The sequence below is a fragment of the Pipra filicauda genome, unplaced genomic scaffold (assembly GCF_003945595.2).
Source record: "Pipra filicauda isolate LSUMZ 115617 unplaced genomic scaffold, ASM394559v2 scaffold62_size3274119_pilon, whole genome shotgun sequence".
In the NCBI taxonomy this organism is placed as follows: domain Eukaryota; kingdom Metazoa; phylum Chordata; class Aves; order Passeriformes; family Pipridae; genus Pipra; species Pipra filicauda.
The window spans coordinates 1318312-1343055 of record NW_024104787.1 but is presented as its reverse complement, the minus strand read 5'-3'; the positions used below and the strand labels follow the sequence as shown (position 1 = coordinate 1343055).

The following is a 24744-nucleotide window of genomic DNA, read 5'->3' as shown; positions in this document are numbered from 1 at the left end:
AGCTTATGATCTGATCTGTGTTTGGGAAGTTTTTTAAGGTGAACACCTGATTGTCAAGCACTAGTGTTTTAAATAAAATTTATGTTTTCCAAAATGGTCACGATATGAACATCTACAAAAATGCAGGCTTATGCTTCAAAATTTGGAATATCAAAACCAAGACCTTGACATACACATTGAAGAGAGCACTCCTCAAAAAATACATACCTTAACACAAAGGCATTGCTGTTTCATAAATATCTGTTTAGACTATTGCCTTCCTTCTAACACAGAAAATTGATACTTCAAAGAGACGAAAAAGCAGAGAGAAAAATCCAAATACAAAACTGAAATCACTTTAAAGATTCTCCTAAACATTGATATTATCAGATGATATCAGTATTCCAAAAGCGAGGAAAATCTGATAAAAAGCTCAATTTTACAGTTTAGCAACTTTAACTGGTCACTACCAAAGACTTTTATATTGTCATAAATAAAATAGTGAAATTCCATGGCTTTCAATGTTGCATCATACAATAAAATAAAGCAGTATCCATTTAAAAAGAAAATCTTACCCTTTCCCATGTAAAAGAGAGACCTAGTGCATCAAACTGTTCCCTCATGTGCTGAATATTACTGCAAAATAATAATAATAATAAATTAAAAATTATTAACTTAAAATATTTCTATCGTGTGATCACATTTAAAATCAGGTGCTTAAAAAGTTCTGAGAAATCAAAAGCACTAGCTAACCTCTAAACACTATGATCTCAGAATTGTCAGAATACTCATCTTAAATAATAATTTTAAAAGTCCCCAGTGTATTCTGGTCCAATCTGGCTATGTATACAAGATAGATTTTTTTTTCTCTTGATTTTAATGCAACTTAATAATAAATATGGCACTGCAGTTTGAAGGAAGCATTACTGAAGCACCACTTCTCATTATTTTTAATTATCTTCACTGCATTTGAGCCAAAGGGCCCTCTGAAATCTTCTTAATGCAGTAGGATGCACTTCTACCATCAGCTTAATCCTGCTCTATCCTGACAATGCTATCCTGGCTATATTTTGCTGTGGTGATTGTGTGGCTATAGGATGACTTGAATCAGCTTACCCATTCAATTGAAGACACTCCCTACAAAAAGTTCTCAAAAAAAACCCCACCAGTTTTCTTTCTTCCCTCTGATCAACAGGCTGATCAAACCAAGACTGTGGGCCACAAAAACAGCTGAGCCAACACAAAGGAGGTGGTGGGAACATATATCCTGGGAGGCAACAAGGAACAGCTAAACTTCTGGTGGCAGCAGAAAACCTAAGTCAACGGTGAAACTGTAGGGCTAGATATTGCCCCAGATCAATAATATTATAAATGTAAAGTAAGATACAGCAGAATATACAGTGAAGCTTTAGTTTGAAAATGTACTAAATACAGTTTACCAAAATACCCACAATTACACGACACTAATTAGTGACCTGGTGTGAAGTCATTCACATACTGTAACATTGGTTAGAATTTCTAATGGACTTATACCTTTCTACTAAAATGCATTATGTCAGATGAAGTAGTATCTGTCCTCCCACTGTGGCTAAGTTGACAGTCATGAAATCAAGCATTTAATTTTGATCCAGAGCAAACTTGCACTGCTGAATAACTGAGAAATGCAAGTATTCAGTACCTGGAAAAGGCCTACCTTTTCTAGTAAGCTATCTTTCCTGGTTTGGGTATACCAGGAAATCCTCTTATGGACTCATGGCTTTCACTGGAAGAAACCACACTTTTAGTAGTGCTGCTTTAATTAAAGTCCCATTCAAAATTAACAGTACTGATTAAAAAAAATAATATTTGAGCAATTTTCACAAAGCTTCTGCTGCTATAATTACTCATGCCAACAAAATTTTCTGTTTGTATAAATAACTCTGTCTTCAATTTGTTTTATGTTTTTTCCTATCTTTGAGAATATAAGAAGTAATAGTCAATTTAAGTTAATTTGAAATCACCTCTTCAGCAAATCAAGATACTCTGAAATTTGGTTGGTCACTCCTGAAACAAGCAAACTGAAATGGTTAATGTACCCCCTTTTACAGGGGCAGCTGTGTCTGCACCAGGGATGACTAAAACACATCAGGGTTGATGCCATAGCTTCATGTTCAGTTCAGTTGCTGCAGGCATGAAAAACATTTGGGACAGGGGCAGCGAAGAAAATGGGAGACACTAATTACTTCAGTGGTCAGAATTTAAACTGCCTGTATGATGAACCAACTCTTTTCCTTAGCATAAACGAAAAAAATTAGGTATGTAAATATTTTTTCTATTTGGATGCTGCTGTAATAAGTTCCGATTATGATGTGCTACCTTTTCTCAGTTTTTTTTGTTATAGCTAACTCTTAAAACTAGATAATTGCTCTCTTCAGTACTAAGGAAACTTTAAAAGCAAATCTTTTCTCCAGTATAAAACATCTTGTCCTTGCAACTAACTAGCTGAACTGCTTTAAGTATATGGAACAATACGAACCTATTTACAACAAAAGAGAAAAAGAGAAGAGCATAGAAAGCAGCAGAAGATAATCAGCTCAGGCTGTGCCCTGCCACATGCTTTTTGATATGAACTAGACAAACTGCAAAGACGACACGGGCTGAGCTGACACGGTTCTTTGCTATTGCACAAGTCTCTGCCCCACATGCTTGCTGCTTTTCCCTTGAGCCAGTTCAGCTCAGTCAGCTGGCAGAATGGCTTTCCTCTGAGCTGGCAAACTGAGTCAGTTCAGCAAGATGCCCTTCCAGTGCCAAAGCCAGTATAATAGGTAGACCATGTAGTAGAAAGAAGGGGAAAACACTAACCCTTCTGCAGTCAGCAAGTCTTTAATGTCAGCCTCGTTGTCTCAAAGTTACAACCTCTGCTTCTCTGTGCCTCATTTGTCAGGTAGGGAAGGATCACAGTAATGCTCTATCTGGTGAAGTTTCCATCAAGATAATTGAGGTAAAAATGAGACACTCATGTAACAGATACGCAGATGTGTTTTACAGCTGAGCTTATACAGGCTTATCGAAGGAAGACAGAAATCATTGATTTACTGACCATGCTACAATATAACTGATAGCCCACAACACACTGTGCACAGGGATTTTTCAGACTCCCTCGAATGAACAAAACCAGGGGATTGTGTCTTCATGGCAAATGGTTTTCAGGCATACTCTTTCTAAATAATACATAAAGGCAATTTTAAAAATTTGAGCAGAAGTAACTCAGAATTTGAGTGTAGTGCCCACATGCATTCTTCCTAAGTGAAATCAGTTGCCATCGTATTTTGGCTGGAAAAGTATCAAGTATCTTAAGATGGGACAAGAAGCATGAAAAAACCCCAAAGAAACAGCATTATCAAGGAAGGAAATGGATCAAGGTCTAAAAAGGTACCACAGCTAGATTACTGCATCCAGAGCACAACAAACAGCTTCACTTAGCAAGACTGGTTTCCAAGTTACTTACAGAAAGTATTTACTTACATAACCTTTTACTTATTTTAAAGAATATTAGGGGAATACAACACCCAATTCTGTGGTCTAAAGCCCAAGATGTTCACAGAAATCAGCAGCAATAATAGCTGCTTAGCACTTTCTAAGACCCAGTCTGAAACAAAAAAACTATCTCCTTCCTCTTTTGCATGGTACTGAAAACTGCTAGTAAATCTAACCAGTAGATCATAATGTTTAACTATGTATTCTATACTAAGATTTACCTCGCCATAATGAAATTCTGATTTATTTCTTACTAACCAATTTGTGTGTTTGGGAAAAGTCTCTCTTTTGATATTCTACCACTTTACAATTTAAAGGTCCTTGAGATTAAAACCTTGAAAATCATCCCAATTTATTTATTTTTCAAAACTGAATCATCTGCACAGTCCCTTAAAATGTACTTTGGTCCCAGATAACCCTGGTTCTTTCTGTACTGTCTTTCTTCTACGCTGTTTTTGCTCTGTTTTGTTGGTTTATGGGGGTCACAGTACAGGTATCCCCCATGGAAATGTCATACTTCAATTCACTAAAAACTACCTTTCTGTCCAGCTTGCAGGGTGAAGGCCATGCTCAACTGCAGCATTTTCTGCTGGTAAACCAAATGCATCCCATCCCATTGGATTTATCACCTGTCAGCAAAAAAGAAGAAAAACACAATGTTATGCAACTTTCTGGAATGGCATCAGCAACACACACAAGACTCCAAATAATGAATGACGCTTTGCATTTCAGCAGTTGCTTTGTCTGAGTTGAACCTCTTCCAAACCTGCCAACTAGGGCTAGCTTTGCTTTAAAAGATGACTATGAAGCATACTTGCTATCTGCAATAAGATGTTAGAGGAAGGTTAAAGTATTATGCAATAAATCCTCATGACTATTTCAACACCAGGTTGACGGTGAAAAAAATGAACTCTTTGTAAATTTTTGTGGTGGTCAAAATCAGCAGTTTATGCTACTGCTGGACAGAATCAAATATTCATTCTAAAAATGAAAGCAAGTAAAAATAATTGACTTTTATAACTGTACTTGATGTGTACCCTATTTTTTTCTGTGTTGAAGAAGAAAAAAAGAAAAATAACATACAATAACCTTAAATCTACCAAATAAAATTAAGATAAGGAAGAAAACAGTTTTAGTCAAATTTTATTGAAATATCTTTTGTAAAGATAGACTACAAAATGACAAATTGTATTTCATGACTACAAATAACAGTGGGGGAAAAGTTTACTATAAAATATAACACATAATTTCTGTTGAAATAGAGATATATCTTTCCTACTGGCATGAAAATTATTCTGAAAAATAATCTAACAGTACAGCAAGCATTCGAAAAACTTGTTTAGCAACCAGGGAAAGAAAGGCCAGTACTTAAGATGCTATCATTAAACACATACATGTTGGATACCCGATAAAACCAATCCTATTTCTTAAACATACAAATGTGCTATAAATTCAATAATCATGATTAAAGCTACACAAGTTTAACAACAGCAAACTGTGACTAACATTTTACAAGTTGTAAGAAATCAAAATTTTTATCCCTTAAAATATGTATTTATATGAAGAACTTGTTCCTTAGTGACATATAAGCAAAGAAGCAATAAAAAAGCAATCCCAGCCATACTAATCTCATAATCTACCTTCATGTGAAAAATCTGTTCGTTTAGGAAGCATAAGAGCTCCTTTTGTCACTGGTTTGAATTATTTTTCTTCTTCTTCGCCCCTACCTTCTAATCCTCTGACTTAATGTAATCTTTCATAAAAAATATTTTATATATGAGTTTATAGAGATGCCCTAGGCACGAACACAGTGTAAAAGTAACAAGATTTAACACATTTGACTCCTCAGCATTCTTGATTCCATAGTGATGTAAAACTAAACCTGCTGTATATTATTACTGTACTGGTGCAGCAACAAAACTGAAGGTATTAACATGTGATCATGTGTGATCCAAGCCAGCACAGTAAGGGTCCACGCACAGCACATTTTTGATGTCCAAATCTAACAGAAATTGGAATGCTATCCTGTGTTACAAATTTTCCCTATTATCAGTCAAATTATTGTTCCTCATACCACAGTATCAGAAAATATGAGTCCTAACTTCCTACTTACCTACATTATAGAGGGGGAAGTGTTACACTGTAAATCTCAGTTGGAGCATAAACCACTTCTCAACACTGTTGAAGCACACCTGTTCCCAGCCCTTCTCCTCCCCAGTCCCCCACCTAGCAATCAAAACTACTGGTATACAAGAAAAAAAAAAGGGCAGGTAAACTTTACATAAACTATAAATTCCAACAGATTTTTTAAAGGACATATTAGTTCTTTTTGACCACACTATTGCTAAAGACCTGTCTCTGGACAGAAATGATGAAATAAACCAGATTTTTTTTTCCATGTATAAAACACATTTTCTCTATTAATCCCCTTTTGTTGATTGTGTGATCCCTACAACTGCCTTCTTTTACTACAAGCTGATGCACATTAAGTGAGATAGAAAAACCACTCTTGGTTAATTTTTGTAAAATTTAGCTTCTGAACACCTCCTGGATATAGACAGGCAGCCAAAAGCAAGGCAGAATCTCATTTCTCACACTCATGAGCAAAAAGATACAGGAAAAACAACCTCAGTACCAGCTACAGACTCCCCAAAAGGGCTGACAGATGATCCAGACAGTTAATGTACAGACATTTTGTCACAGTACCATCAGGGCTAGAAGGAGTAACCTGTGTACTCAGATCTTCCAAATTCTAGCATTTATTAAAAATATCACATTCACTCTTCACATTCAAAAGTTCCGTTTAATGACCAATAATGTTCCTCAAGTTAAAGGGCTGAAGAAGTATGTTAATTCAAGTTTCAATAAGAAAATGGAATTTAAAGAGACATTAAAAATATCCCCAAATTAATCTCCAGGATAGATCTATTTATGTAGTTGCTATAGAGATGAATGTAACATGCACAGTGGTTTAGAAAATTATTTCAAGTTTATTGTCTCTTTTACTTCTCTGCCATGAATGGATTTGAAAGGTTTGTGAAACACATTTGTCTAAACAACAGGTCAGCTCCTTCTGGCTGTAATCTGCAGCTAAAATGCCACAGTCTCCACGCAGCATTTGGCATTACATCTCAACTCTACTTATCCAACATAAAACACGTCAAAAATCTCAAGAGACATGGAAGAGGAAAAGAAAATATACAACTAACACGTCAAAAGTTGGCACAAATGAAAAAGGAACAGTTCAACTGTTCAAAACAAAACAAAAACAGGAAGAAAAAAACAGGAATAAAAATACTGAAGACCAAAGAGTATTCCTTGTAGCTCCTTGATGGGTTGGTCATACGCTCTAACTAGCAGAAAACATGGCTGCTCCCTCTACCATAACAGGTGAGCAGAAGAAAAACAAGTCATCTGCTTTCTTGAATGCTGACTTGATTGCTTCTGACAGCAGTCTCTAAACCTTATGAAACTGAGAGATCCATTCTGATCACTGGAATAACCACTTTTCCAAGCATCGCTTCTTTGTGTAAACAATATTTTCTCTACGCCTCAAGGAGAAAGAAAAACATATAATGACTATATCTAGTAAAGCAGGAGGCCTGCATAAGTCTAAGGATGCCCATACCTGGTAAAAGAAGGCAGGCTATAGTTTCAGCCATTTTATGATAGCCAGTGCTATCACCAAAGGCAGCCAGCTGTGTGTTTCCTGCCTTTACAATGAATTGGATAGGTAAACCCCTGGTTAAAACTCCTAGGTTAGCCTTGAACACAGATTACGTAACTTAAGATCCTCGGAAGTTCACATGATCAGGCAGGTTCAACTCTGAATGAGGGGCATTTTCTACCACTTACCACGTTTTGCACAGGAACATAAAAAGTTGCATGGAGACAATTAAATAGTGTGTGGGGAACAAAGTGTTCAGTAACTACCACACCGAGCGCTCTTTTCAGACACAGGTTATTAAAAAGGTAAACAGTTGCATCTTGAAACATTTTAGATCCTAAAGACTGACTCAAAATTAGCTCGAAGCATTGCTTTAAGAATCATTTCACAGCACAGTCAAAAATCTGTTGTTAAAGATGGCTAGAGCTCTCTCTTAATGTGAGTGTGGGACCAAGTGGAGGAAGACACAGTAACTCCATTAATTCATTTCTGAGATCTCAGCTCTTCCTCTCAGAGGATTTTCATCTATTCACTGCTGTAATGATCAGCTCATCACACTGACAATTAGTAGGTGAGATCAGTGTGCTACATAACACAGAGCTGACAATTATCTCAGTTCTAAGCCTCCATCAACATAACTAGGACTGGCAATTCTGTGAATTTTCCTTGATCTTTGTAAGGAAACAAAGAACATGTTTGCTCTCATGATGTGCTCAGTATGTCTCAGAACCATGACCAGGGAGTTGATGTATCGTTCTTACATCCAGATCAATGCATTCTAAATTTTAAGAAAGGCAGCAGAATCAGTGTCAAAAAGGCCCTCCAAACAAATATATTTATTTTAGAGAACATGTCATAAAAAAAGACAACCACAAATGAAAACCAAGAGGCTTGCTGACAAATTAGTGATGAGGGAGCTGCTCCTTCCACTGGCTGCCTACAATTGGGCTGAACTTGTTGAAAATGTAATTTGTAAATTGACATATTACAGATATAACACATTTTAAATACAAGACCTCCACCTGAATCCAGACTCGATTGTACCAGGTAGTAAATACCATTACACAACAGGTAAAAATTACAACCACCAAACAAAACAAAAAAACCCAAGCAGATAAGCCACACTTGGAAATAGATTAAAATAATTAATTTTTTGACCAGTGTGTACATTCTATTCTATTTCAAGGACTATTTCAGTGCTTTTCTTCAACACAGTGCTTCAGATTAGCATTCTGAGAAAGTACTTTCAAATTAAAAAATAATCAACCCACATAGATTTCTATCAAAACATAAAATGCCCTCATTTATTTTTTATTCTCACAAAATACAAAATACAAGAAATTATTCTATGTCCACACACTACCATAAACATTTTGAGAACAAAGTTGTCTCTTGCCTCCTAAATCTCACACATTCTTGTCTAACATAATTGCATTTAAAATTACATCTCGTTTTATCTTTTTCTTTCAAAAATGAAACAGTGAGCTCATTAACACCTTCAGTACTTGCTACAGGAAAACTGAAATTAAATAAGATTCAATTCACACACGATACTTGTAATATTTTCCACTTGATTCATACCACACGAAATAACCTGACAAAAGGACACAGCAGCCTCACATAAAAAAGGTGGAGAACAGCAGCTAATGATGATCAGAAAATGGATCTGTATTGAAATAATTCACCTTACTGATGAATTAATTATAAAGTATTAATTAAACTTGCCTGTCTGTCTTCAATACCATTCACTTTTGCAATTTCAAGAGTACTAAGATTCACTGCTGAAAAGGAAAACAATTAATGAAAATACATTCAATTTAAAAGTAGAGATGTTATGGATAAAACGAAAACGCTCTTTAAGTCATTTGGGGATATTGTGGAAATATCACTGACAATATTCTAATCCCATCTATCAAGACCAGTTTAAGTATAAATTAAGAAATGTGATTCCATCATACAGGAATGTCACCCTGAATTGTCCAATGATTATTCTCATTTCTCTACAGCTCTCACATGTGACTGCCCCCTGTAGTATCAATTTCATTAAAAACATATCACTAGAACTATTGAACTGAATCACTCTCTGTTTACTGATCGCTAAGGGAATTATTCTCAGTCCTCTGAGAGGCACAAATTATCCACTTTGAAATTTATCAAAGACATGGTAATGATAGCATGATAAAAGTAATGGTAAATACTTGTTCCCAGAGCAGCAGCAGACTGGAAATCTGCCATAGTGAAAATCACCATTAATATCTCTATAATTTGTACACAGCACTCTCAAATAATGAATAGGAAATCTCTTAACGTCTCAGACAACTACATTTGAATTGAAAATATGCATGCAAATTCACATGAAGAGTTTACATGAAGAAAACACCACCAGAAACTGTACATTATAGTTCTGGACTGGTTCCAGATACAAATTCGTAATTTAAAATATATCAATTACTTTTTCATAGCATTTTATAAGAAATACGTTTTCAATAAGATCTAGAACTCTTCATACACAAAAATTGTTTTAATTGTATTTCAAGAAAAATGTCACCCTTAACACATTTTGGAAAGAGCCTAGCTATGCGAAGTAATCTATACGGCTTACATTTCCCACGCAAAGACTTCAAACTTCATCTTCAGTAATCTGAATGTAAACAAGTTATCTTATAACAGATGTACTCTACAAATCATTCATCCAGAAACCCAATCCAACTGCATGACTTTCCCATGCACTGCCTACAGGTCCTTGAGGAGTGCTGGAACAAGACAATGCTTCGCAATGCTTTCATCTACAGTTTTATATTGAAGCAGTATTTCTTTCAAGAACAAGGTGGGAAAAAGAGCAACGAATACTTATTTTCCCACTTAAAGTGCTGGCAAAGTACAGGTTTCTGACAAATATCAGTAGATTTTAGTGTGTATTACTTCTCTGAAATATTTTAATTAAAACAAAATCAGATCTTATCCAGATGAAAAAATTGAATATTAACGTTCCATTTTAAAAAAAAAACAAAAAAACTTCAAATTATTTAAAACTTTCCCAGTGAAACCTACTATTCCTATCCTACTCTTCCTATATATATATATGTATGTATGTGTATATATATATAAACTACCTCCTATATGAAGAAATTACACAACTGCATTCCAAAGAAGTTCTAAAGGACCTCTAATCTCTTTGTAAATGTATTCTAGCTTATCCTTGCTTGAATATTATAAAAAAATAGGCGAATTCTTGCCTGTTCAGATTAAATCAATGTGAAACTAATTTACTGTTTTCTCATTAAGACCTCCATCTTATTCAACATAAATTGCTCTCTTACTCAACCGTATATTCTCAACCAGGTACACACCACACACATTTTCCCTCACTGTTTATTAAATAACAAATATATACTGTAGCCTGAAGTTTTCCCTGGGAACTGAAAGTCTGAATGGTTTTGCTTGTAATTTTCATGGTAATAGCCCATCATTCCTCATTACCTTACACTTTCAACCTGTCTTCATTGCTTCTAGCACAATTTTTATGACTTGCTAACCAGGGTGAGTTCTACATCTCTGTGTAGAGACTCTTCTTCTTTTTTTTTTTTTTTGAAAATGATGGAAGCAAAGCTTAAACAACATTGCTACTGAGAAAGAAATCTTATCCTAAACTTGCCTTGAATACCTGAAATGGATTCACTTCTACTTTCTACTTAGATTTTTAAGAGAGGAAAAATTAGAAGTCCCTTGAAGAAGTCCCTTGAAGTCCCTTGAAGAAGTCCCCATGCTTTGAAACATGCAATATTAAAGCTGAATTTTGAGGAAGAAAATCAATGGAAAAACTTAAAAATTGTGCATACTAACAGTTTCGCTTCTAAAGCATTCTTTCTTTTTATGTACTGAAGAATTCCAGTAATTCCTTGAATACAGGGAAAAAATAATTTTTCTTGGGAATATAAAATTTTATTATATATCCATGTCATAGCCTACAACCACCACAATAATGGAATCTTTAACAGACTGTAGAACTGTGACAAAGGGCAGAGAACACTTCAAGAGGCTCTTAAACAAATTGTAAGGAGAAAATCAATTATAAAGACTTTAATGCTAAGTGATAGAGAAATTAGCATGGGTAATGAAGAAAAAGTTTTTTAAGACAAGTTCCAGCAAGTTAATGTACATCACTAACACAGTATCTCTTACTCTGACATACTCAGAAAACCATCTGAGAGATTTTTAATGTCTCTTAATCGTAATGAAGGTTAAATTCTATGGCTGCCCACCTTTAGTCAAAAATAGATGTTCAAACTGGTTAACATAACAGAAGATACAAGTATTTATAGAAATCCAGCATGTTCTATAAGCACTCCAATATACTTCAAAGCAATTTTTACATGAAATATAATAATAAGCTGAAATGCAAGATGTAAAAACTTGAAAAGCCTTTCAAAACTTTTCTGGAAAAAAACAGGTAAATATGGAAATAAAAACTGTTTTGCACAGTGGCTCTTATATTTCATTACAATTATATTTTCTTTTTACTTTTCTCCAAAGGTTTCTATAAAAGGTGCTTACTTACCTTATATTCAAAGGCTTACAAGTAGAACATGCTACTGGATAGAATCATAGAAATCATAGAATCATAGAATCGATTGGGTTGGAAAAGACCTCCGAGATCATTGAGTCCAACCCTTGGTCCAAATCCAGTCATTTACTAGATCATGGCACTCAGTGCCACGTCCAATCTGCGTTTAAAAATCTCCAGGGATGATGAATCCACCACCTCTCTGGGCAGCCCATTCCAATGCCTGATTACTCTCTCTGTAAAGAATTTTCTCCTGATATCCAACTTAAATTTCCCCTGGCAGAGCTTAAGCCCGTGCCCCCTTGTCCTATTGCTGAGTGCCTGAGAGAAGAGACCAACCCCCACCTGGCTAGAACTTCCCTTCAGGTAGTTATAGACGGTGATGAGGTCACCTCTGAGCCTCCTCTTCTCCAGGCTAAACAACCCCAGCTCCCTCAGCCTCTCCCCATAGGACTTATGCTCCAGTCCCTTCACCAGCCTTGTTGCTCTTCTCTGGACCCGCTCCAGCACCTCAATATCCTTTCTGAACTGAGGGGCCCAGAACTGAACACAATACTCAAGGTGTGGCCTCACCAACGCAGAGTACAGGGGAAGGATCACTTCCCTGCTCCTGCTGGCCACACTATTTTTGATACAGGACAAGATCCCATTGGCCTTCTTGGCCACCTGGGCACACTGCTGGCTCATGTTGAGCTTCCTGTCAATTAGTACCCCCAGGTCCCTTTCTGCCTGGCTGCTTTCCAGCCACTCTGTGCCAGCCTGTAGCGCTGCAGGGGGTTGTTGTGGCCAAAGTGCAGGACCCGGCACTTGGCTTTATTGAACTTCATCCCATTGGAATCAGCCCATCTCTCAAGTCTATCCAGATCCCTCTGCAGAGCCCTCCTGCCTTCCAGCAGGTCGACACTCCCTCCCAATTTGGTGTCATCAGCAAATTTGCTGATGATGGATTCAATCCCCTCATCTAAATCATCAATAAAGATGTTAAACAGGACTGGACCCAACACAGACCCCTGGGGAACACCACTGGTGACCGGCTGCCAGCTGGATGCAGCTCCATTCACCAGCACTCTCTGGGCCCGACCCTCCAGCCAGCTCCTAATCCAGGAGAGGATACACTTGTCCAAGCCATGGGCTACCAGCTTTTCCAGGAGTAGACAATTATTTTCACTTTATTTTAGGTAGTACAAGAGAAAGCAAGTTTCCATTTTTCTGAACAGAAATTTAGTGGCTATCTTCACTGCTATTGATAAGACATGTCTATATCCTGAAATGGCATTTCATCAATGGTCTTAACATCAAACAAGAATCAAATGTCCTTTCAAATGCCTCATCAGCTCATTTTTTTTACTGAGATTCAAGTTCCTGTCATTCAGAGGAGTTAGGAAAGATTAGTGTTAAAACAGACATTATCGTTTTTTTCTCATTTAAAGTCTAAGGCAGTTATTTCTTTTTCCTGTAATTTTGAAAGCATAAGAATGCATTTCTCTAAAGCAGTAGCACATATTCAGTGCATGGTATGTTCATCACTGGCATAAAATATATAGTATTTGGAAAGGCAGCACACTGAATAATTCAGTGACGATACCTATCAGTTTCATGGATGGTGATAAATCCAGGAAATGCTACACTTCTACAGCATTTGTGGCATGGAAATTGCACTTAGTACCTCAACCAGCAACCAACATTACTTTCTCCATTTCATCTTCTTTGTACTCTTATGAGGTTGATTCCTATATTCTGGAGCTGCTCCTTCTCTCTTGTACATTAGAGAGAATTCCTAGTGTGTCATCCTAGATTCTTGCCTATGGCTATTTTTTTCCTTTTGCTCCCTTCTCTTTCCACATTCCTCCTTCCTACTCTTTCCCAGATTCTTAACATTTTCCCCTTACCAAATGTCTTTCCTCTGCAATATGGTTGTCACTTAGACCACAGTTTTCCCACACCTTCCTTACATCCTTCAAATTCTACCCGCCAGCCTTTACTGCAGAACGCCAGTTAGGATCCCACTGCAGATTGCAAGGACCAGTCTCTCAGCTACACCTTCTACGTAATGGAGAGACAGAAGGGAGCAAGGAAGAAACTATGGCAGGCATGGGGCAGACTGGGAAACAGAGGAACATGGAAGGGAAAACAGGATTTCTCCCTGCAGATGTAGCAAGAAACTTAGGCTTAGCCTACCTCGTAGACTTGCACCTTCAGAAGGCAACGTTTCGTATGTATGAGCAAGGCTGAAATGGGCAAGCCAAGGAGTCAGACGCTACAGAACAGAAACTTCTAGTTACACCCACATGATTTGACGTGTGACATGATCCTGTTCATCTGACTTGTAGCAGTCAAGAAAAAGGGTTTCCCTCCCAGCTGGCAGGGTGCTCCTCTGAGTCTGACAAATGACATCAACTGGTTCTCGGGAGCAGAAGAGGTGAAAGCAGTTGCCTTCTGTGGTGTCCCAGTTTTCTCTTGCCAGCTACACCTTTTCCTCCCCATGAGTCCCATCTGGAGGGCAGTAGGGTCTGCAGTCTCCTCTCACAGAAATGGTGTGGCCCACACTGCCCATCGACACTATGCCATACATCAGCACATTCAGGTAACTGATAACAGCATCAGCTGTATTGTCTGAGACAGTTTCTAACCATCTGTTACCAATGGAGTTCTGAACACCACCTGTTTAAGTCTCAAATTTCAACATTCAAAGCTTCCCAGGTCATTTTCTATGCAGCCGTAGCATATATTCCAACTAAACCTTCACTTTCATGGATTTTGGAAAATACTCATTTCCTGAGCAATTATGATATCAAAACATGAGCCCCCCCCAACCCGGTCCTACTGCTGATCTATTCTTACCTGCATCCCTCTCATTTTCTGGAACCGAGCTACTGCATCACTGATGGTGTAGACACGAACATGGCCCATGTGAAGCTTCCCAGAAGGATATGGGAACATAGAAAGCACATAAAATTTTGGTCTTGATTTCTAGAAAGAAATTTTTAGAAACTAGTAACTACATGAGTTAGCATTTCACTTGAATAAATACATGTGCACATTATAACTACAAGGTATCATGAAGAGAAAGAAGGTTCTGCTGGAACTGATCCAAGTAATCACTGATAAAGCTCATTGGATCAAATTCTTTGGGCCCTAAATGGAGGTGTTTTACCAGACTTTGCCACCAACTCATCAATTCCTATTCACATTTATACAGCACTGGGATATTATGAAAATTAATTAACTTATAATCAACAAAAGATATATTAACAGAATTGAAGCTTAACCGATCACCATTCCCTACCAGAGTATCTGCAACTGATGATCTAAGTGCTCTTAATCTGCCCCACAAAAAAAAAATGAAAACAAAGCAGATTAAATTTTCTTCATAACAGCTTAAATAATTAATGTTTTACTTCGTATCTACAACAAATACAGAACTCACTCTTGGTCAGTTATTTCTTGTCAGCTGAACTGCAGTTAACTCGGAGTGACTAAATCATTAGCAACTGCATGAACACCCACTAAATTTAAACTGTTCAGTTTCACTACGTATGCTCAGATCCATAAACATCTTACAAGCAGTATCTTACATAATAAAAAGTAAAAATTTCATTTAGTTAGGTTTGAGTAAAATGACAAAAGTTACAAAGAAATCAAACATTATCTCTCACATCAATTATTCCTAATACATCTGGATTACCATTGATTGAATTTATCACTGATACCACTGATGCTTGATAAGTTCATACGTTATTCTTCTTATGTTAATAATGAAAAAAATTACGGGCAGCTTTTACTATTCCAAATAAAACTCTATTCATATTTATCAAATATTACTTCTTCATCATTTTTGCCCAATCATTGCAAAATCAGAAATAATCTGAATATTTCATATATACTTCACTATACACTATTTGCCTCTTAATATGAGATGTTATTAAATCTACTTCAACTGTAAGGATAAAACAAAAATATAATTAAAAATACAATTTAGAACTTAGCATATGTATGCTATATATGATACTGACATATACATGTATAACCAGGTATCAAAGATACACACCTAAATCAATGTTTACTCTGCTACACTATACATGCACACCATTTCCATCTCAGTTTTCTTTCCCAGGAAAAGCAAGCTCTTCTCTCTCTTCAACATTTTGATAGAATGATTTTTTTGATCATTTTAAGATAGATGAACAAAAAACCATGAAGGGGCAAAAAATGTTTTTAAATCAATGTGACTGAGCACAACTATGAAGGCAAAAAGAGTCAGAGACTGAGATACCATTGTTTTCAACATCTTTTATTGCATGGGAAAACTTTTTTTTTCTGCAAGGCACTTATTACTCCTATGAGACTATAAACCAGAAAATATTAAAAAATAATTTCCCCTTAACATAGATTTTAATGAGTCACAGTATGTAATATAATAGATTCATCTTAACATTGGGAACAAAATCTTGAGAAAGTTGTTTATAAAAGTTACACATATAGAAGATGTTTCTTTTAATACTTTAAATAATTAATTCCTAAATATGATACAATAGACAAAGAAAGAATTGATCACTCAAACACTTCCTAAATTGGGAAGTTCATACTTTGCTTATCACTGTGTTTTTCCTCAAGATTTTAAAATTATTTTTTCCACCTATTTCAACAATATTTTTTAATAATCTACTAACACATAAAAGTATTTTGCCCTGAAATCTAATCAGTATAAGCCAACTGTATTAAATAAGTTCCAATTAATTTCATTCTAAGAAAACAAAAAAAATCAAATAGGTAATCTCCAAATTTCTCATAATGCTTACATCAGTTTCTGAAATTCTGCAGAACTGATCCTTTATTCTTGGGAGCCACCAATTTTCAACTCTTTTTCTTGTCTCCAACCCATAGCTTTTTTCCCATTTCCCCGTCTCACTGTAAATAGTTCTCGCACAAGCAGGAACCAGTCTTCTCTGCCATTTAATTAATCCCAGGAAGCCATTTAGTTGTCTCTTCAAACATGAGGAACAAGTGCCAACTCTCTGACAAACCGACTGCATTCTTAAGGTTATGATATCTGAAAAGAAAAAATATGTATTTCAGTCTGCAATATATAACAAGAATTCAGTGATTATGATGATTAGAAAAATAATTGGTAGCTATGAAACATATTTTAGCTTGATTTGAACTTGGCTGTCTTCCATGGCACTTGCATGTTATTCCCCTCTCTGAATTATAAAAGCATGTATTTTTTAGCAGAGAGAACTAACTGTGGCCCTTGCATGGAACAAAACTGTTGTGTGAAGACATCTTATCTAATAAAATACAATTCTTGCACTCAGTCTGCCATAAAAGCCAAATCAGTCGACTGAAGGTTCAAGAAGCTCAGTTGCCTTAACAGAAGATGGCTAACAGGGTGTTAGTAAAAATTCAGAATGAAATAGAGAGAAGAGGAAGTTGGATGAAATTATCCTGTAAAAATACTGAATTTGTCACCACTGAAAAGAGATGGGGGAGGATGACTATAATTAGTAGATTTCAACTAGATATTCTGAACCGACTACTTTGCTAAGGCATTCTCTTTCAACTAAAAATCCAGTTAACTCCTCATATGCTTTAGAGTAAATCTTCTAAAACTACTCAGATGTGAGAAAGATCAAATAGTCCACATATTTGGGGTCAGTCTCAGCAAGATATTTACCAATTTTACTTCTTACAGTAGGAAATACAGCATTAAGAGACCCCTACTCTGAGATTTCTTCCTCATTTTGACCTCTAATTCTTTTAAAAAAAATATTGGGTTTTTTTTAACATCAATATTTCCTGTCCTCTATGGTTGTTTTTTGGTGGGTTTTTTTTCCAAATTTTGGCCAATACACTTGGCTTGTACCAAGCTAGCTATTTCAGTAATTTCATAACTTTCCTTGCAAAGTTACATCACTAAAATCCCTGTGTAGAGAAATTCTGATAAGAAAAGGTTTTACTCGTGCATTTCCCATAAGGTAGCAACATTATCAGTAGAAATAATTGCTATACCACCTAATTCAGACCCCCAGTAAACTAGTGGCAGTTGTACTTCCTTTAACATTCACCATATATGCATACACAAACCCTCACTGCCTGTCTCATTACCTGTCTACAGAATTGCACCTTCCCTCTCTTACTTACCAAGCAGACTCTTCTGAACATTTTTTCACTTACGTCACATCAGTGCTTTGAATTTTTGCTAATCTCTAAAATCTCTCTCATTTGTAGTAACAACAAACCCAGGACTGTACTCAGGATTCCCAGTGCAGGTGCACATGAGTCATTCAGGAGACACCCAATTTCTCCCCCTCCATAACATTACAGTCATCTTAAAATTCGCATATCACTACTTTGCAGTTTTTTGCTTATTTTTATTAATTATTTCCTTACTACTTATGTCTTTCTATTACTTTGATTTAATTTACAACGGAAAGGAGCGCTTCCTTATGCAAGCCACTTTCAGCTTTGATGATTTACAAAATAAGTAGTTTAAAGCACAACAGTTACACATGTATAATGCTTCATTGAAGGGAGATGGAGAGGACATAGTCTCAAGTTGCGCCAGGGGAGGTTTACATTGGACATTAGGAAGAATTTCTTCACAGAAAGCCCATTGGAATGGGCTGCCCAGAGAGGTGGTGGAGTCACTGTGCCTGGCAGTCTTTTAAAAAAGACTAGACTGTGGCACTTGTTTGCTGTAGTCTAGTTGACATGGTGGTGTTCGGTCACAGGCTGAACTTGAGGGTCTCAGAGGTCTTTTCCAATCCAGTTGATTCTGTGACACAGAAAGGACACAGACCTATGCCTGTGCACAGCTCAAGGGAAGCCCACCTGTCAATGTCACGCCTGCCAGGGCTCTTTTGAGTGACCTCAGGCCATACAGGTCACATGAGCAGGGGTCAGAGCATTGAATGTGAGTGGGAAAGTGGCTGCAGCCACAGTCACAGTGCTAGAGCTAAGCTCATTCGAACACACCTAATTCCAGGACGAGAAAGAGACCCACAGTGTCCTTCTCACTCCCAGACACCCCCCCCAACCATAACATGGGATGAACAGCAAATAATGCCATAATCAGCACATCATGCATTAGGCCATGCCAGGACAGAAGACAAGCAAATCCAAAGGATGTGGAACTAAGCTGTTTTCCCTTTCCAGGCTTCTGTGCATGGGACCAAGAGAAGCAGAGTGCCCCTCCCTGCCCCAGCTAAGGGCGTCTCAGCCCAGTGCTGTGTGGGTCTTACAAGGAACAGGTTACAAGCCAAAACTGTCCAACTCCGGCAGGTGTGCGGAGAAGGGAGGAAGGGGCTGGTCTGACAGAGAAAGAAATCATAGAACCATTAAATATCCTGAGCTAGAAAGGACCTACAAGGATCCTCAAAGTCCAACTCCTGCACAGGACACCCCAAGAATCACACCATGTGCCTAAGAGCATTATCCAAACGCTTCTTGAACTCTGCCAGGCGTGGTGCTGTGACCACTTCCCCGGGGAGCCTGTTCCAGTGCACAGCCACCCTCTGGGTGAAGAACCTTTCCCTAATACTTAACCTAAGCCTCCCCTGACCCAGACACCGTTTGAAAAGATGCAGTAACTACACGGTACTGAAAACTGCCTGGCGAAGGCCAGCACATTTCATTCAGCCCTGTGGGGGTGTCCCGCCGCTGGAGAAGCAAGCACGGGGAGCTCCGTGGCAGTTCCCCAGGCGCGGAAGCGCGAGTGACGGCGAGAGGGTCGAGGAGGGGGGAGCTGCGGTGGCACGAGGCCGCCGGGAGAGCAGGCTGGGCGCGGGCAGGGAGACCAATGGATCGGGCGCCGGGAAGCCGCGGGCAGCGGGGGCGGCCCCGGCGGGCGGGGGGCGAGAGGTGCGGCCGGGCGGGGGGGACCGTTACCTGCGCGCGCCCTCCCTCAGCTCCCCCGCTTCGCCGCGGGCGCCGCCATCTTGGTGTCCCGGTGTCGGAGCGGGGCGCAGGCGCCACCTCCTCCTTCGGCACCGCCCGGCGGGGGCGGGAGTTCCGTGAAAGGAAGGAGAAACGGTTCCCACTTCCCGAAGTCTCACGTGGGAACGTAGATCAACAGTAAATTAAAAGAAAATAAATTAATTTACAGGGATTGATCTCTGTATAAGCTGCACAGGTCCTGTTCAGCCTCGAGAAGAGGCGACTGAGAGGGGTTCTCCTTGCGTATAAATATCTAAAGGGTGGGTGCCAAGAGGTTGGAGCCAGGCTCTTCTTGGAGGTGCCAAGCAATAGGACAAGAGGCAACGGGCAGAAACTGATGCACGGGAACTTCCACTTGAATATGAGGAGGAACTTCTTTACCGTGGGGGTGACGGAGCAGTGGAACAGATTGGCCAGAGAGGCTGTGGAGTCTCCCTTACTGGAGATACTCAAGAGCCGCCCGGATGCAGTCCTATGCCATGTGCTCTGGGATGACCCTGCTAGAGCAGGGAGGTTGGACCGGATGACCCAGTGTACTCCCCTCCAACCTGACTGTGTCCGTGTGATTAATCTTGCTCCTCTCCACAGCATATACAGATAGCCTGGGAAGTGACCATATAGTTCAGGGCTAGATTTCAGTAGCTTTTGACTCTCAATAATTTTATTTCCCATCTGTACTTTTTTAAGATGCAGATTCTGAAACGAAGGCATTAATTTTTTTGTGTGCTGTCTTTTTGACTAATGAAAGAAAAAAACAGAGGTCAAGAAAGGCAATCTAGCACAGCATAGTTAATTCTGCCTCTGCCTGGAAAACAACATCTTACCCTGTTGTCAACACTGTGCAGTTCAGAGTTGGTTTTAATTACTGCAAGTAGCTTGTAGTAGCCTCCAAGGAACAAGAAATACTTTTTTTCTTTTCTCTCTCTTTTTTTTTTTTTTTTCCTGGTGGATTGTGCCGATTTTCTGCTGGCAACTGTTGATTGTTTTCATTTTTAGACCTTTTTCTTCACTGCTGTGTTTCCAACAGAGTTTAAATAGACACATTCTGTTTATGCAGTGCAATCCCTAGAAAAGTCAACCTTTTGGTACTAGAGAGGTGGGAGCTTCTTATGTAACTAAAAATAAGTATTTACAGAGTATAAGCTTTCCGCTTGGTTGTGTGTACCTGTCAAGGATGCTTAAAGGATACCTTTTCACCACGAAAATGAACAGAGAGCAGCTTTGACGCTCACCCTGATTATAAACTAGTAGAGTTTCACCACAACTATGCATAATTTTAATTTGCTTTCCTGTTGATCTTCCTTTCAGCAAATGATTGTTACTTTGCTTTATCAGACCTTCCATCCCAAATCTCTCTCTGAGCTGCTGTATGAGTTCCTCGGCTGAGGGAAGATGAGTCATTTTGTTGTGTGGGGGAACAGGGAGGGCAGTCCTTGGCTGAGACCCTTTCCCAGGATAAATGAGAGCTTGTGACCAGCGGGAACATGTTTTCACCTCAAAGGATGATTTCCCTCACACTGGCTGTAACCCCTGTGCTCTCCTGACACGTCTGAGTGAATAAGTGGAAAATTATCCCACAGATGTTAGCAGACTTGCATGAGACCACAGAAAAAAAGTCAGTATCTGATTTTGGAGGAAAGCTTTGGTGTACTTTTGGCCGTCCTCTTGACAGCATTGGACAATTAGTCATTGCCATTTCTGGGACTTACTGCTGACTTGGGATCTTGGTGTTTTTGAAACAGTGATGCCAAACAGTTAGTGCTTAATAGCTAAACATCTCACTACTACTTCTACCATGAATAAGCCAATAAATAAGCCCAAATGGCAAGTAACAATGTATGTCTGGATTATTTTTGATCTTCATGAATTTTCATACTAGTCAGAATACTTTTGCTCTTCTTTCCTTCTGAATATGTTTCTATTTGGTCTCAGTTTTTCTCACCTAGTTTCGGTTTCTGTTTACAGAAAATCTTGCAGCTTATTTAGCTTCATTTGATACTGGTTGTCTTCCTCACTATTAGAATCCAGACTGCACAATAAGTGCCAATATAATCAGTGGAAAGGGACACAAGATTTTTGTATATTCTCAGGGTAAATCCCCAGTCATATCTTGACAGAAGTCAACATGTTCTGAGTAACACACTTCAAACCTGTGTCAAATATGCTTGGCTTGTATTTGTTAGCAGATAACGAAAATCATACCAGCCAGTCCTTCCAGAAGAAAACAAGGAATAATAGAAAATGGTTTGGTTTGGGGTTTTATTTTTCTCTCGTTTATTTTTAATATTTTATATTAAATGTTTCATTTAATATTAACATTTTGCACCATTTTGCACCCGTAGCCAAGACTTGGTACAATACTTGGTTTATAAACCCCTCCCAGAAGTACCCATTTCATCAGAATCACAAGCTACATCTGAGTTTAACCAAGCTCAGTTTGGATTGTTGGTTAATGTGGTGAACAGAGAAGAGCTGGAGGCTCCAGATGGGCCTAAACCTGAATGTTCCTCAGGTATGACAGATCTACTTTTGTGTATAGCATCTATCTAACTTTCTAGGAAGCATTTAGGATTGTGATTAATTTAGTATTAGTCTAAACAGATTATCCTCATCTTCAAGCAAATCAAATACATAAGTAGATTGTCAGGGTCAGAAAGCAATATTTTAGTGAAATGAATGGATTAAAAAGATAAGACAAAGGTCTAGCTGCTCAATCAACTGTAATCTTGATGGCAGAGCTTGAGAAATGTAGGTCAATATGTTTAATGTTAGATAATTCAACAGTCCAGAGATTGAAATGTATTTAAAAGAATCATAACTAAATTTTAGGCAGTGATTGGACTTTCAAAATGTTTTCAAGACAACATAAAATAATTGTCTCAATATTTTGCTACTTCCGCTTAGTCTGAGGTCTATGGTGATGTTCTCAGTTGAGGTGAAGAGCACTACACACACAAAGTAAAGAGGTTTTCATTTGCAAGCAAAGACTGTCTACTGTTTGACATCAGGTCCCTTCTCTTTGGAGGTGGGAAACTCTCGGGTTCCTGAGCTGAATCCTGCAGAAATCATGAATCAGAACTGTGAGCTGCACAGCCCACCATATGAATGAAAATTAAATTCAACAACACCTTGTAGCTCAGGCAGGGGTTGGAGACACCACTCACTCATCTATCTCTCCCTTATTAGCCAGTAACCCTGCATGGTGCAGAGAGCAAGGGACACAAGGCCTCAAATGGCTCAGACTTTTCCAAACAGGGTACCTCCCCCACTATCCTATGATACCCACCTTCCCCACGTGGAGTTTTGCTTCCTAACCTGGGCTGTTTGCTCAGTCTCCTTTCATTGTGAGAAATTAATGATATAGTGACATTTGTATTTGCCTTAATAGCAGTAAACTATTTTCCATATGGCTGATACTCTCTTGATTTCTCTTTTAGACTTCACACTAATTTGTTTGTTAGCGTTTTTGTTAATCCACACTGTTAAGCCTGAGGTTGATTGAGTAATCAGGTAATTCATTAGTTCCTGTATGGGAAATGTGCAGAAGTGCCCCAGCTGTCTGTTACTTAAATAGAAAGGCTTCCCACTTTTCCATACAAGTATAATTTTGCTTTTGCTGGTAGTTACCGGAATTGATGTTTGTGTTTCCTGGCATTTCTCTTTTGCTCCTACATCAACAACGTGACTAGTATTTTTTCAACCTCCTACAAAAAAAGAATTAAACTCCAGCATTTGGAATACAAAATAATTTTTATTGCCTTCATACATCATATCCCCGCACCATTTCACGTAATTAAAAAGTTTGCTTGGTTATTTTTTCCCACTAAACTCTTTGAGTGTTGCTTTTGCTTCTGAGTTTCATTTTGCCACTGTTTATATATACGTGCATTTAGTGGTTTTGCTTTAAACCACAAAGTCAGATAAAAAGTGCAGGTGATTGGATTGCAGGGAAGAATATCACTTGAGAATACAAAAAATCAAGTAATTAATGGACCAAATGTAAGAAAAACCCTCTCAAACCATATCCACCACTTAAGCCCAGATCTCAAAGGGAAGAATTCCAAGTGACCTTATGAAGATAATAGAAGCTTCGCTTTTGCAATAGATTTTGTTTTACAAGCTCTCAAATATTTTGGTAGTGGAAGAACAAACTCTTGAAACAGATAGAAGGTAGAATATACCTTTGGGATAGAAAAGAACAGATTTGAGCAAGACTGGTTGCATTACTAGGAGTGGAGCTTAACCTGTATGTTGTGAGTTATGTTAACTCGTTAACAGGTATTACCTGATACGATTGACACCCGCTTCAGCTGGGGACTGGCCTTGATTGACAGTGGGTTCTTGTCATCCAAACCAACACACGTTCGTCAATCCTTGGTTTGGCAAAATGAAAAAGAATTTACACAACGCATCAGTGGAAGAAGAGATCAGCTATATGAAAGTCAGCAACCTGCTCACCCTATCCAGGGGTCTGTACTCGGTCACCAGGATGGCCCTGTCTGGTTGGAAAATACTTGTGCCTGTCCCTGTGCCACTCTATTAAACCACTGAATGATATGGAAGAATTTTGAAAACATTCAAGATCCAGACTAAGTGGAATCATATTTACCAGCATTGTTTTAGCAGGCTGACATTGGTCCCTAAGCCTGCAGCTGGAACATGGGACTGAGTCCTTTCTGAGACCTAAGTGAGCCTAATTCTGACGAGATTTTATGTAGCACTTGTATTGTGTTGGGTGTTTGCAGAAGGGTGCATCTAACCCCAAATGCACATCCTCCATGTTCTACAGAAAGGTATTAGACCAGTGACAGCAGCTTATTACTGATTAAGACTAAAGTGTGTGAGTAGGTGTCTGCATGTAGGTGGGGAGAAGTTGTCAGAGTCAATACACATCTGCTTTTTTGCCTTTCATCAACATTTCAGTTTTCAAAAAAAAGTAATCAGTGCTGTGTTTTTGTCTTGGCCATCTTATTCTAATGCACTAGCACAATTTTGCTGTTGGTTTGAACTAGTTATACACAGTGTTGAGCAAAACTAACCTTTTGCAGCATTCAAAGTTATATATTTCTTACTTTTAATCTGG

The 24744-nt window shown here is 38.2% G+C and overlaps 1 protein-coding gene across 4 annotated transcripts in view; it reads right to left on the bottom strand.

Annotated features, from left to right (window-relative positions):
* Positions 1 to 24744, bottom strand: part of LARS2 (leucyl-tRNA synthetase 2, mitochondrial) — a 106643-nt gene that overhangs the window by 68779 nt on the left and 13120 nt on the right. Inside the window, exons 1-5 of one of the 4 annotated variants that reach the window (XM_039388297.1) lie at positions 19614 to 19708; positions 16526 to 16776; positions 14568 to 14696; positions 4033 to 4124; positions 555 to 615 (exon numbers count right to left, since the gene is read on the bottom strand). In XM_039388297.1, the coding sequence (XP_039244231.1) occupies positions 555 to 615; positions 4033 to 4124; positions 14568 to 14696; positions 16526 to 16759 (516 nt within the window). In that variant the 5' untranslated portion in view covers positions 16760 to 16776; positions 19614 to 19708. Of the gene's footprint in view, positions 1 to 554; positions 616 to 4032; positions 4125 to 14567; positions 14697 to 16525; positions 16777 to 19319; positions 19562 to 19613; positions 19709 to 24744 lie in introns of those variants that run through there. The other 3 variants (XM_039388298.1, XM_039388296.1, XM_039388299.1) reach the window with 3 other exon arrangements.